Source organism: Pleuronectes platessa, chromosome 3 (assembly GCF_947347685.1).
Source record: "Pleuronectes platessa chromosome 3, fPlePla1.1, whole genome shotgun sequence".
Taxonomy (NCBI): domain Eukaryota; kingdom Metazoa; phylum Chordata; class Actinopteri; order Pleuronectiformes; family Pleuronectidae; genus Pleuronectes; species Pleuronectes platessa.
The window spans coordinates 26,865,025-26,877,917 of record NC_070628.1 but is presented as its reverse complement, the minus strand read 5'-3'; the positions used below and the strand labels follow the sequence as shown (position 1 = coordinate 26,877,917).

The 12,893-nt window shown below is 42.2% G+C and overlaps 1 protein-coding gene across 5 annotated transcripts in view; it reads right to left on the bottom strand.

The window, feature by feature from the left end:
- Window positions 1-2,349: 2,349 nt before the first annotated feature.
- rptor (regulatory associated protein of MTOR, complex 1) overlaps window positions 2,350-12,893 on the bottom strand; it is a 153,745-nt gene continuing 143,201 nt past the window's right edge. For all 5 annotated transcript variants that reach the window (XM_053418971.1, XM_053418975.1, XM_053418973.1 and 2 more), the window contains 6 exons: window positions 9,308-9,414; window positions 8,130-8,257; window positions 6,576-6,662; window positions 6,382-6,498; window positions 5,889-6,018; window positions 2,350-4,889 (listed from right to left, as the gene is read on the bottom strand). In XM_053418971.1, coding sequence (XP_053274946.1) covers window positions 4,821-4,889; window positions 5,889-6,018; window positions 6,382-6,498; window positions 6,576-6,662; window positions 8,130-8,257; window positions 9,308-9,414 — 638 coding nt within the window. In that variant the 3' untranslated portion in view covers window positions 2,350-4,820. The remainder of the gene's footprint in view (window positions 4,890-5,888; window positions 6,019-6,381; window positions 6,499-6,575; window positions 6,663-8,129; window positions 8,258-9,307; window positions 9,415-12,893) is intronic.

Here is a 12,893-nt window from a genome sequence, read left to right as displayed (position 1 = left end):
AAATTGTATGTAAATCAAATAATAGTTGTAAACAAAGCTTACTTTCTGTTGCCAGTAGGTGACGCCATCACTATTATTACATACAGACTAATATATCTGTTCTAGTAGGGGCTCTGATGTAGCGTGAGCAATTTTAAGTCAATTTCACAATGTTACAACTTCATTTTCACACTGATCCGTAGGTGACGCTATGACCCTGCACTAACATTAATATATAATATGGATGTGTTCAGGTCAGGATTGTGATCATAGGTCAGTAGTTCGGAGCCGGATGGATAAAGCAGAGTGGATTTACAAATTACTTCCTGTCTCATGGCGAATCAGTAGGTGGCGCTATGACACTGAGGAAATAATGACACATGGAACTGTTCAGGCTTGGACTCTGATCATGTGACAGAAGTTTGGTGGTGATAGGACAAAGCAGAGTGCAGTTATGACAACATTGTCTCCTTTGGCAAAGGATGATCCTTCGCTGCACCTCAGTGTTTACATGGTTTGAGGAAAAGTCACAATTCTGACTATGATCCAATGAATTGACTGAGCTGTTTTCAGCTGTATATTGTAAAGCAGCCAGGAGCAGTTCATCAATGTATAAAACATGTCACTTCCTGTCGCCAGCAGGTGGCGCTGTAATGATGAGTGAATATTGACACATGGATCTGATCAGGGCAGGACTGTGAATGTGTCAATGAGGTTTGAGGCTGTTACACAACTGTAGTTTGAGAGAGGATGAACCTTAAACACCGAAGTTACAGCAATTTCCTGTGACACGGCGAGTTGATGAATTTGATGCCACGCCACTAATATAGCGTTTGACGAAAAGTCACAGTAATGTTATGCCTACATTATCAATGTATTAAGACCCTTTTGACACAGTTTGACAGGGTTGGGATCAGTGGATGAGGAGGAATACGTTTAAGTGAAAGGCATGCAAAAAACAAGACATCTTAAGTCATGATTTCTGTGTCTTGCATGTATAGTTTGGACTCAATTGGACAATAAATGTCTGAGATACAGAACCTTGTTTTTCAATGGCGTGTAATCAAACTTTGACGCCACGCTACGGCCACACGGTGTGACGAAAACAAGAAAATTAGTCAAGAAAAATTATTTAGTTTATATCTCCATCTTGTTGAGATGACATTCATCTAAATATGAAGTGATATGATGAAAGACCTGGGACAAGTTCGTCAAAGTAAAAATGTGGAAAATGGCCACTAAATCCAAAATGGTGGGCTTCCTGTGGTGCACAACAGACTTTTTTGTGTGTCTGGTCATGATACACAGGTGTCCCGATATTTTTGAAGATCGGTGAAAGCTAACTGAGCGGCTTTTCCTTAGATTGCGCTGTTGAGCCATTTTGCCACGCACACTTCAAATTATTCCAGAATTCAAATACTTTTTAGGGCTTTGAATTTCCTGCAAACTTCGTTGAGAATTTAAGAATGTCTAGGCCCTGAAAAATCCCCAAAAGGCAAATATAAATCCTTCGTAATACAATAGGGCCTCCCACCGCTCGGTGCTCGGGCCCAAATAATGAATCTAACATCGAGTATGTAACAAAATAGACACTAGTGTATCAGTTCGCAAAGACTGCCTCCTTTGTGTTGCAGACTTTGAAGGCCGAACCCAAATGAGACGGTCTGCTTTACAGGAGCCTTCTGTGATCTCCCTCACCAGCTTGTCCAATCCGTATTGCTGTTGCCTAGAAACAGAGCTGCAGATGGAAATGGTGTAAAAGTTTTTTCTTTCTTTGTAAACACTTGTACCATTAGCTGTTAGATTGAGTTGGAGCGTGGTGCTCAAGCCTTGGACGTCTTGTCGCTTCTCTGCGCAATTACCTCTTCGAAAACCAGTTCATCACAGAAGCCGGTGAATCCTGGGATAGATTGGGCCGGGCAGCACCCATCACTTCTCTGGGATGGAAGGATGCATTTGTAGGAGCCTTCAAAATGGAACAGAGTCGTCACGCTGCTGAGACCTAATTGGTATTGAAATGCAGCCCCTGAATTGAAACAGCTAGTATGTAACATATTTAAAATGTTGTGGTTGTTTGTTCCCATCAGAAGTTTCTGAAGATCAGACTGAATTCAGTTTCCTGTTTGAGGTGCTTCATTGGTTCTTGTTTTATCACACATTCTGTGTTCCTTCAGTATTTTACAGTTCAGATTCCTGCCTCCCACAGCACTGTATTTATTTAATTATCGTCATTTTGTACATGTATTTTTTATATAAAAAAATAAAACAGCTCCAAAACATATGAGAACATGGTTTTATAAAGAGAGATTCAGATCAAGTATTGATAAAGTCACAGCAGTATTTGGATTCAAAAACGTATTCCAGACAGTCCGGTGCTGTATTTGGTTTATTTCACTGATTTTATCTCCTATCCTTTAAACCACAGTCAGGAAAGCAGTCAAAAGTTTCAGTGTTCCTTTCTTACTAATTTGTTAAAGTCTCTTCTTTTTTCTCCAGGTCTAAAATCTTAAAACTCAAAGCAGGATGCTTGGAGATGAATGTGTGTCTGAGCAAAGGCCTTTACCATGTTGGCTGAGCCGGTGCAGCAGCTGAGGCCGGCTGAGGAAGCTCAGTGATGGTGGTGACTGTGACTGCAACCTGTGTGTTCCCAGTTGACTCTGAGTCCACAAGTCCACTCCTTCTGTGGGGAAAAAGCTAAGCTTGGGATGCCTGATGGGAAACTGAGGGGGCGAGGTGGGTGTGGCAGGAAAGGAAGGAGGAGAGGGGGAGTGTTGGGGTCATGTTGTGAATGGAAGGGTGCATGGTAGGATAGTGTGTGTGTGTTTGTGTGTGTCGGCGTGAGGGTAAGGCTGTCCCCACTCTTTTCTTCCTGCCGCTTTACTGAGGCCATGGCAAACGATATGCCAACAGAATTAAAAACATACAATTTCCAAACCGAAAGAGAAAAGGGTTAAAAAAATGCTAAATAAGCAAAGCTGGAGGCCCAGAGAAGAGTTGATGAAGATACTGCCCCAAAAAAAAAATAAAAAAAATAAAAGAAATGAGAGAAATACTTTACAGGTAGAGAGTTTAGGAAAGATGAGCAGCTGTGACTCCACCCCCCTCAACAGCATACACATATTATGCCTCCAACAGGACAATCAAAGCAACAACAAACAAGTCTGGTCATGAAAACAAAATAGAAACTCAAATTTCTCAAAGTCTCACAGAAGATTGAAAAACAGTCCAGACTTGAGACGGCAGGTGATTCTTGTTGAGACTACAAGTTCTATAAACCTACAGTGCTGCATGCTTTGAGGGCTGCGTCTTCACTAGTAATAAGCCGAACCTTAATGTGGTTAGACTAGCAACAAGCAACCAGGGTCAATTTCTATCCCCGTTTCCAACCGACCAGCACACAACAGCCAGAATAGTGACGCAATGAGCTTTTGGGAGCAGAGTGCCTGTCGGCCGGGAGAGTCTGCAGAGATTCTTTCATTATTGTTTGATTCCACATTGTGTGGTGGTGGACGTAGTGATGGGCGGAAACTTTAGACAATCACAGAAAAAACAATTTCATTGATATTTTAGCTGTAACTGATGTGTTGAGTTGATGGGGTGAAATGTACCCCAGTATATAAAATAATCTCAGAATGATTACATGATTGTGAATGGAGATGGGAGGTTTGTAATGCTGTAGTGTGGCACCATGGGGCCCTGCAGGTCAGTGTTTGGACTGTTGCAAGCTACGCTGCTGTCACCTTCAGACTGAGGCTGATGGCTGATGTCTCTATTGGCTTGAGGCTAAATCGCAGGAAGGTTTAAGTTTTATTGCTTTGCAGAGCAGGTAGGTAACCGCAGGCTCCCTGTATGACTGGGTGCTTTGTATCTAGACCTCCTCTCTCTGTGCTAGACATGAGGTTATGTATCATCCTCGAGGCAATCAAGGTTTTCCCTTATTAAAGGTGATAATTTAAAAAAACAAAACAAACCAAGCAACAAAAACACCCATCTGAGCCATAATAACAGGGCGCGTAAGGAAAATATGATGTCTGGCACGCTGGGGTCAGGAAAGCCAGAGGGAGAGGGAGAGCATGGGAGCAGGCCTCTTGTTTAGGCATCAAGCCCAAGGCTATGAAGGCCCACTGTGGGGCACATCTGTGCTATAATTCATATTAACACACACACACACACACACACTAACACACACACACACACACACTAACACACACATACAAACACACACTCATCATCATGTCTTCCTGGTCCATGTGTCAGGATAGAATGTGTGCAGTCCAACTTCTCTGTGTCCTTACAAATGTCCAGCTGGCGGTGCAGCAAAACAGCAAACCTCCGCGTAGTTTGGCTGAGGGTCAGCCATTAAAATAAATGTATAACACACCAGGGTCCAGCAGTCCATGTTTCCTGCACCAGTGAATGTGTTTTAACCGTGTCGTCCTCCGGGAGACCCCTCCCTCGCCATATCTGATGTGGGGTAACAGCTCCTTCAGGAATGATGCTTGCTGTGCGGCGACGAGGAGCCCTGGTGATCGCTGGGTACCACTTCTTTAAAATAGATCCTCTCTTCTTCTGTATATGCTATTTAAATATATGAACTCCTCTGCACAGCCAGGTCTACAATCATTAGCTTAATTATAAGAATGTGATTAGACAATGACAATAATAATACTATATATAGTCGTAGCAGTTTTTGTCAGCAGCCGTCACTAGAACATTCAGGGTGGTAATTGCATATGTACAACGACAAAAAAGTCATTTACATCCAGAGCTGGAGGCTCGGGGTCAGAAGTCATATGTGTTGGTTTTGGTGGGGTGGCAGGGGTGCTATGAATGCTGGTGTGTTATCTGAGTCTCTTCTCTGCGGAGTAGATGGACATGTAGTAGTCGTTGCTGCCTACGGCCAAGTGCGGCTGGAGGGAGACAAAGAGAAAAGACACACAATCAGTGTAAACTCTAGCAGACAGTGAGTTGAAAACATCCCATTAAAATATAATCCCTTCTATATTTCATTCACTGATACCATTGTTATCTAATAAAAGGCTTCTTATGGAGTAATATAGAGTTAGAAGCTGACGTTTGCTACATGAAACACCAGAACAAAGTAGTTCACACCAAACCTGAGTCACTCTACTGAAACTAAAATGGAACTCAGAATAGTACATACGACCACCAGGGCCAACAGTCTTCTTGTTAAACAACATTTCAACACTTGCAAAAACTAACAAATATCAATATATTCCCTAAAGATGTAATAGTTCAGTAACAGCGATTAACTATTCTCTGAGAAATCATTAGAAATGTTGAAAAACCCCCCAAGGGTTCTGCTGTCTGACCCATACAAACCCTTCAAACTAGTTTTATGGAAATCCATGCAGGTGTTTTAGCATAATCTTGCTTTCAAACAAACAAACAAATAAATAAACCGAGACACGAACAGACGTAACCACGTTGGCAGAGGTTAAAATAGAACACACAAGGTTAGAACGTTCACAGACTGACACATTTCTGGTGGAACCTTTATTATTGTGAGAAAAGCAAAGGACCCACAATCAGAGGAAATACAAGTACTTGTGTCTCAAGGTTTTGAGTGACGCTGAGGTTTGCTAACGGCTAACTGCTGCTCCGAGGCAAAACAGGCCGAGAGGATTATTTGGATTGAACGTTTTATATTGTGACACGACACTTCAATAGGTTGGTGTAACTTCATATTCCACTATATTTATAAAACAGTTCTACTGAAGTTATATAAGATATTTAACACATAACGCCATCAGTTTATGAAATATTATACATTATTATGGAATAAATAACCAAAATGTAGAGTTACTGCGAAGTGCTTGATAACTACAGGCCTGCATTTAAAACTGTACCGACTCTGTATTAATTAATGATGATCCGTGTTTGTTTACCCAGTTAGGATGGAAGGCTAAACAGCTGATGGCCCCGATCCTTTGTCCCATGAAGCCGTCATAGTATTTAATGTTGCTGATCACGTCGCCGTTAGCGTTGTAGACGGCGATGAACTGGTTCATCGATCCACTGGAGGCCAGAGGAACAAACAGAGAGAGGGAGAGAGATAGAGAACAGTGAGCTGAGGCAGTGTCTCAGCTTTAACATGAATCATATGCTTTCATTTTTTAGGGTGAAATTTCACCTCATAAATGGATTGTCAGATGTATTGTCCAGACAGATATTTGGTTTAGTCTGACTCATTTAAAGACAGTCAGTAGTTTATAAATCCTATTCTGTTAGTCAGTTCAAGATAAACAAAGAAAATCAATATTTCTGCTGTGACTTAATTTTTACTCTAGGCAAAGACAGACAGAGCACTCTGGTTGTTCTTAAAGGGAAGAACACTCGAGAAGCTTTTCTTGGGACCTGAGTCGACACAAAGAGACTCACCAGGCGAACAGGTTAGCCTGTGGGTGGATGTCCAGAGCTGTTAACCCCTTCACCGTCTGCAGCATGTTGATGGAGTCTGGTGTCCGGGGCTCGAAGAATCGTACGTCACCGTTGACACTGGCGGAGAACAACAATGTCAGTGAGGGAAAAAAAGAGAGAATTCAAATCTAAGTAGGAAGAGAGGCGGTGTGTACCTGACACTGATAATTTGCCCATCTGTCTCCTTCTGTATATGAGCTTTGACCACCCAGGCTCCGTGCTCCCTGTAGGTCATCACCCGGCTGCACACACACACAAAACAGACAGAACAAATGTCAGTACAGTTAACATGTAACTGACTGTGTCCTCACAAGGCTCTGACTGGATAGTCATGAACTGTGCTGTTGCTCAGAAGCCTAAAACAATGAGCACAACAATAAAGTTACTCAAACATTTAAAAGCCAAAGGATGTATTGCAAAAAAATCCACTTTATACAAGATAATCTAGTAACTAAAGAAAAAAGGAGCATGGACAGTCTCACTCTGTCATCTAGCACCCCCCCAGTTCCCCTAAGGAACTTTCACTCATTTTTACGATATTGTTAAAAATAATAAGTGAGGTGTTCTAACTTCAATGTGTGAAGTATATTCAGTTATGATCTGCATATGCAGTTTTGCAAAAGCATTATATGAAAACTGGCATTACTATGTATTCAGAACACTCTTAATGAAAGAGAGAAGATTTTTTTTTATGAATGTATATTTAACAATTAAAAACAATTCTGTGATTTCTAAGCCAAACGGCAAAAGCAGCATTTAAAAGCTTTTTTAAATGAAATAAAAAGCAGTAGGAAGAGGAGGAAGTGCTATGATATTAGATAAAAGAGTCTGATTGTGTTTGAGCTTGTCTGAGTTTATTCCTCTAGAAAGGAAAGTCACTAAAAAAACAAGTAAACATAAATAAAATCTCCCCATTCTGTAATACAGCTGAGTAACCACTGGGTGACAGCATGTAATCGTGGCTGAATAAGCAGTAGCTGCCTCTTGAGACGCTTCAAGTGCGGAGGTAAACGCCTCCACCTGCCCTGACCACCTTCATGTAACTAAACTGATCCTTAATTAACCACATTCCATAATAATAGTGATACTAGTAACGGGTGTGACAGGAAGTGCATCTGATTCTGGTAGAAACATAAAAAACATTTAATCTCTCCCAGCAATGAATAGCTAAGTTAAAATAAAAGAAATGAACATCAATTAACAAATATGTAAAGTTCTTTGCCAAACACTCAGGCTGAAGCCAAAAACAAGCGTAGGCTTAGCAAACCCCTAAATTCTTCCTCCAGGCAGGCAGACATTGCCTGTCCTCCAGACCTCAGAAACATAGGTGCTGAAGGATGTAACTATGCCTGAGGGGAACTGTTAAATTAGCTTTACTTAAAGATTTATGGGTCACTTCGAGGTTTAACTGCTTTGTTTTTCCCCTTTGAGACTGAAATTAAAATAATGTTTAACCAACTAGGGGGGTGCAGTCCCACCAGGGTCCATTAAAAGTGGTGCCAACCCCAAAGGTAGATTTACAGCACGCTACATATAATAAAGATAGATTAGAGAAGTGAATAACGCAGGACTCTGTAGGAGTTAATGCCCACAGAAACTGTTGTGTGTATAAATATTGGTGTGATATTGGTGGGGAAAAAGGAAGAAAATAGAGATGGAATGTAATGATAAAATGTAACTTTGTGATTAGGTCAGAGGCTGTGCTTTACCATTCATTAGGACCCATCCTCCTGTCGAACACACGGACAGATCCGTCACCCAGACCCGCAACGATTAGTGAACGCTTGGAGTCACAGGACAGGCTGGTCACACAGCTGTCTGCTCCGGTTGGGATGTCCTGGTGGTCACACGCACACGCACGCACACGCACACACACACGCACACACGCACGCACACACACACACAGAGAGACAGAGAGACAGAGAGAGAAATCCCCTGGTAAAGACGTGTAACAAAACCTAACAAGGTAATTCTGTCGTTACAAGGCTAATTTCACCCGAAAGCTTCTTGGAAATCATCAATCATGAGCCCTGTTGACTGTCGGCCCATTTGCAGTTGGACGCAGCATCAATATGCAGCCAAAGGCGAGGCTGGGCCATTTGTACTTGTATTAAGTCCATCAATCAAGACAATGATTAGCTAACTAAGGCCCATTAGATATGTAAAAAGAGAGAGAAAAAAAAGAAAAGGCACTAATGGTTCTCGGCCATAGATTTACATTAGTTATCCAAAATAGGAGGATACAGTATACTGTGCACATTACGCTGAAATGCCACTAGTGAAAAACTGTAGGAACACAAACATGATGCTTTTGTGTTTAGCATCACCAGAGTTATTGACAATGATTTGGTGAATATACTATAATAACAACTTTTTGTGCGATGTTGATTTAAAAGGATGTTTGAAACGATCTGTGATATTTATATGGAATATTTCTACTTGGAAGACTCCATCGTTATGGATTTATGTATTTGGTGAAATGAGGTCTGACGATATTGAAGCTGCAGTAAGTAAAACCATTATTAGATTTGAATACTTGTACCTTTCTGCCTCATGTTTGCCACAAGCTACACACCCCACTAACTGGCTGCATGGTAAAATCACTTGCAACCTAACAGTGCATATATATTTCCATTTGACAAGATGATTGGCATCATCACACTAAGACACTCTTACAAAAAGGTGGCATTAAAGTTTAGATTTGGACTTCAACACTTTTCTAGCAGATACAACAACTCTCCATCTTCCCAGACTCTACAGAAATCACTAATCTGTTCATTTCATTAGTTATATTTTTTATGACAGACCTGCTGGTTTCTCCCCTTGAATAATAATTACAAAATGTATGTCAGCACAGTGACATAAGCAGGAACAGGGGGTACCATACCTGGACCTTCATCTCCCGGTCAGTGTCCCAGATCCTGATGACTCGCACGTCTCCAGACGTCATGAGGAGGCCTGTCTCCTGCTCCCAGTCCACAACCATACCTGCACCTGCGTCACAGGATGACATGCCACTTACATGAACACCATATCAAACACCCACACACGGTTTGTACCAGTACTGTGTATTGTATTGATTCACACATCTGGACGAGACAAAACAGAAGCTGGTTGAAATGTCAGACAAATGAGCATTAAATGTTACATTGTTGTGAATAATTCCTATACAATGTGAACTGTTATTTATTAAGTGTTTTTAAACTGAGCTAATTTAATTTATAAATGAAACTTCACACCATTCACATAAACACAGCTGTTAAACACATTGAGCATGTGTCGGTCCCTCTTATACACAGCACACACAAGCTGTTGGAGGTTTCCGGGGCTCTTGCTGCCACATGTGGCAAGTTAAATCAAGGATTAGTTCCTGCTTCGCTGCATTTCTAATGAATCCTCCACAAAGGCCTCAGCAGGAACAACCATGATCATCTCCTGCAGAGACTGTGGGAGACTTTAAATGCCACTTTAGAAAGTTCCACGCCACACATCAGCAAAGTTTGTGTTTTTGATCGAAGTTCCACATCCTTCGTCTTCGTGCTGACAAAGTGGAGTTTTGCATTTTGCGTCCTCCGTGACCAGACAGCCACTGGGAGATGCAAGCTGACCCTGTAACTGAGCCTGTCAGCAGGTGCTGGCTTTGATGAGTCAAATGGCACTCGGGTGAGAAGGAGAGGAAGGAAGAGAAGCTGAAGACAGCAACACTCAGATTCATATGTTGGCAGTCACAGCAGGAATGAAGTGAGCAGTGCCATCTCAGCCACACTTGGCCTGCTGGCTCAGTGATGCCTGGCATAGGCCTCTGGCTGCAGCCTGGAGGCATCGGCACGCTTCAAATAAGAGCCTTGTCAGATTGTTGAGCAGCATCTAAAATCCCCCCACTTTTTCTGATGTTGGAAACAGATAAATTGGAAAAGAAAACCAACTTTCACAGCAAATAGATGCAGAGGAGACAGAAGGCAGGAGTTAAACTTCTCTCTCAAGCTCTCTTTTGTGATTCTTTGTGACTACTTCTTCTGAGTGCAAACCAATAGCTGTGTCTCAATTCAGGGGCTGCGTCCTTCATTGGCCAAGTAGACAGCGAAGGCTGAACCGAAATGAGAGGGTCTGGTCTACAGAGGCTTTCAGCGTCACCAACACATCCCTCCTTATTGCTGTTGACTACCAACAGAGATGCAGTTGGGCATGCCTAAAAGTTGTAATGCCCCTTTGCTCCTTACCATTTGTACCATTAGCTATTTGGTTGAGCTAAAATGTGATATTCAAGCGTTGGACATCTCATCGCCTGGCGGCACCATCAACCCTTTGACGAAGCACAATGAATCCTGGGGTAGGTTGACAATGCAATGATAAATTTGTCGGCAGTATTTATAGGAGCTTTCAAAATGGGACAGTCTAATCGGGCAGCTATGACCCAATCAGTCTTCAAATACAGCCTCCGAAGGATGCAGCCACTGATTTGAGACACAGCTAATCATTGTATATAAAGAGAGGACATGACAGCTCCCTAAAAGTGAGGTCAGGGCAGATTCATCGTCCCCAATTGATAGACTGACGTATAGATCATAAACCCGGCCCCCATCTTGTAATATCTTTGAGATCCCTGTGGTGATACTGATGTATGATTCTATCACTAAGGCATAAATGGGCGTTCAGCTGCAGTTGGAGAACCTCATCTTACATGAAACAGGGAGCTGAGAGATGCTATATGGAGCAAATCCTTCAAATGCTCTTTTGTAAATGTAAGGTTGCGGTAAAGGGGCCAGGATAAAGAACTACAGAAATAAAAGTATGTGTGTGTGTAAAACTCACACACACATCTTTTTCTTATATGAATCACTTTCACCACAGATGCTACAGAAACAGCCTAATTTTCTCTTCTCTAGTATTGAACCATGCCTCACTCCCTTCCTTTCCTCCTGCCTCTGTTTTCGTCACTTCCTCCTCTGGCTTTCTCCTGATCAATAGTTATCTATCGGTCACCCACTTGTGTTATATATTCATTCTTCAACACTGTTTTCATTTTAAATGGCCCCAACTCATGCAAGTACATAATTACTTTGCTCTTCCCTAGCCTTTAAGAATAATTGCGAATATTTGTAGCATAATTGCATCTTTCCCTCTCTTCATGTCTTTCTGAGCTCCCTGCATGAGTCGTGACTTCCCTTACTGTTACTTCAACTGAACCATCTTTCCTTGGCCAGGTTTGTTGGAGAAACCCAAGCCCCATGTGGCAACGTCAAATCTGTTACGTCACCTAGCCCCCTCTAGCATCACATCACGCCGCCGGTAGCGTGGGCTTATGTGTGAGGAGGGGTAGCACACAGGGAAAACCCCTTCACAGGACTGGCTCAGTCAGTGACGCGTTCACAGTCACATGCGGCATGCTTGATGGAGGCTCATTTCAGAGGCTGCGAGAAGAGAGAAGGCATTCCCTTTGAAGCCGGCAGCTCGGAGACAAAGAACTGGGTTACAATGAGAGGAGGAGAACAGAATATTCCCCAACACACTAAGGCTTGTGAAAGTATTTCCTCTTAACTACGCAGGGCACATGACACCCAACCTTCTTAAGCTTTAGATTTAGTTATTTTTCCTGTTTATGCACCATTCTCCCTGTGTTCGTTCAAGATGAGAGATCCACTGGAGCTACAATAAAATATGTATGAGAGAAGATATAGCAGACTACACTCTCTCCATCTGCACCATGGCTCGATTAACCTTCCCGGTGTTTTCTCTGATTCGCTGGGAAATGTCTCAAGTTCTGCTGTGGTGGAATATTATATGACCCATTAAATATTGTGGGTGTTTGATAAAAAAAAAGAAAAAGATTTAAGGAATACGGTATGTGTTAGAATAAAAAAATCAAAAAAAAAAAAAATCACACAGCTCCCTGCTAACGATCAAAGAACATGATCTTAAGTGCATTGCATAAGTATAATTAGGGTGTGTCCAAATACACTTGAGCTATAAACGCTTTAATGTTTGCACTTAGTCCCTTTAATTAACATGAATGTGGTTTGGGCATATCAGGCAAAAACAATCAGTCAGAGCAACATCTCCCATTACTTTTAAAAGCCAGGTGTGCTTGCACCATAGCAGATTGATATTATAAGGGCGTCTGTGTGTGTAATAATTAGAGACTATGTGTGGTATGCCCCAGCGTCTGTAGATGTAGAATGCTATCCAGTTCACAACCAGTAAACCTAAAGAAGTTGGAGTTTTGGGGCCACCTGACTGACCAGCCTCTGTCCATCTCTTCCATCATCCCTGTCTCTGGCTCTCCGTCCAGGTTCTAACTCTTTCTCTCTCTGTTGGGGTAGCTGAGAGGCTGAGAACAGCTCAGACAGGAGAGGTGGACTCAAAGCCTGATGGACAGTGTTTTCCCTCTATATTTGTCTCCTGTTCACCCCCACCACAAACTTGAGAACCACTGCCTTGGTCTCACAGTCAGAAGGTTTTGGTTCACTTCAGGC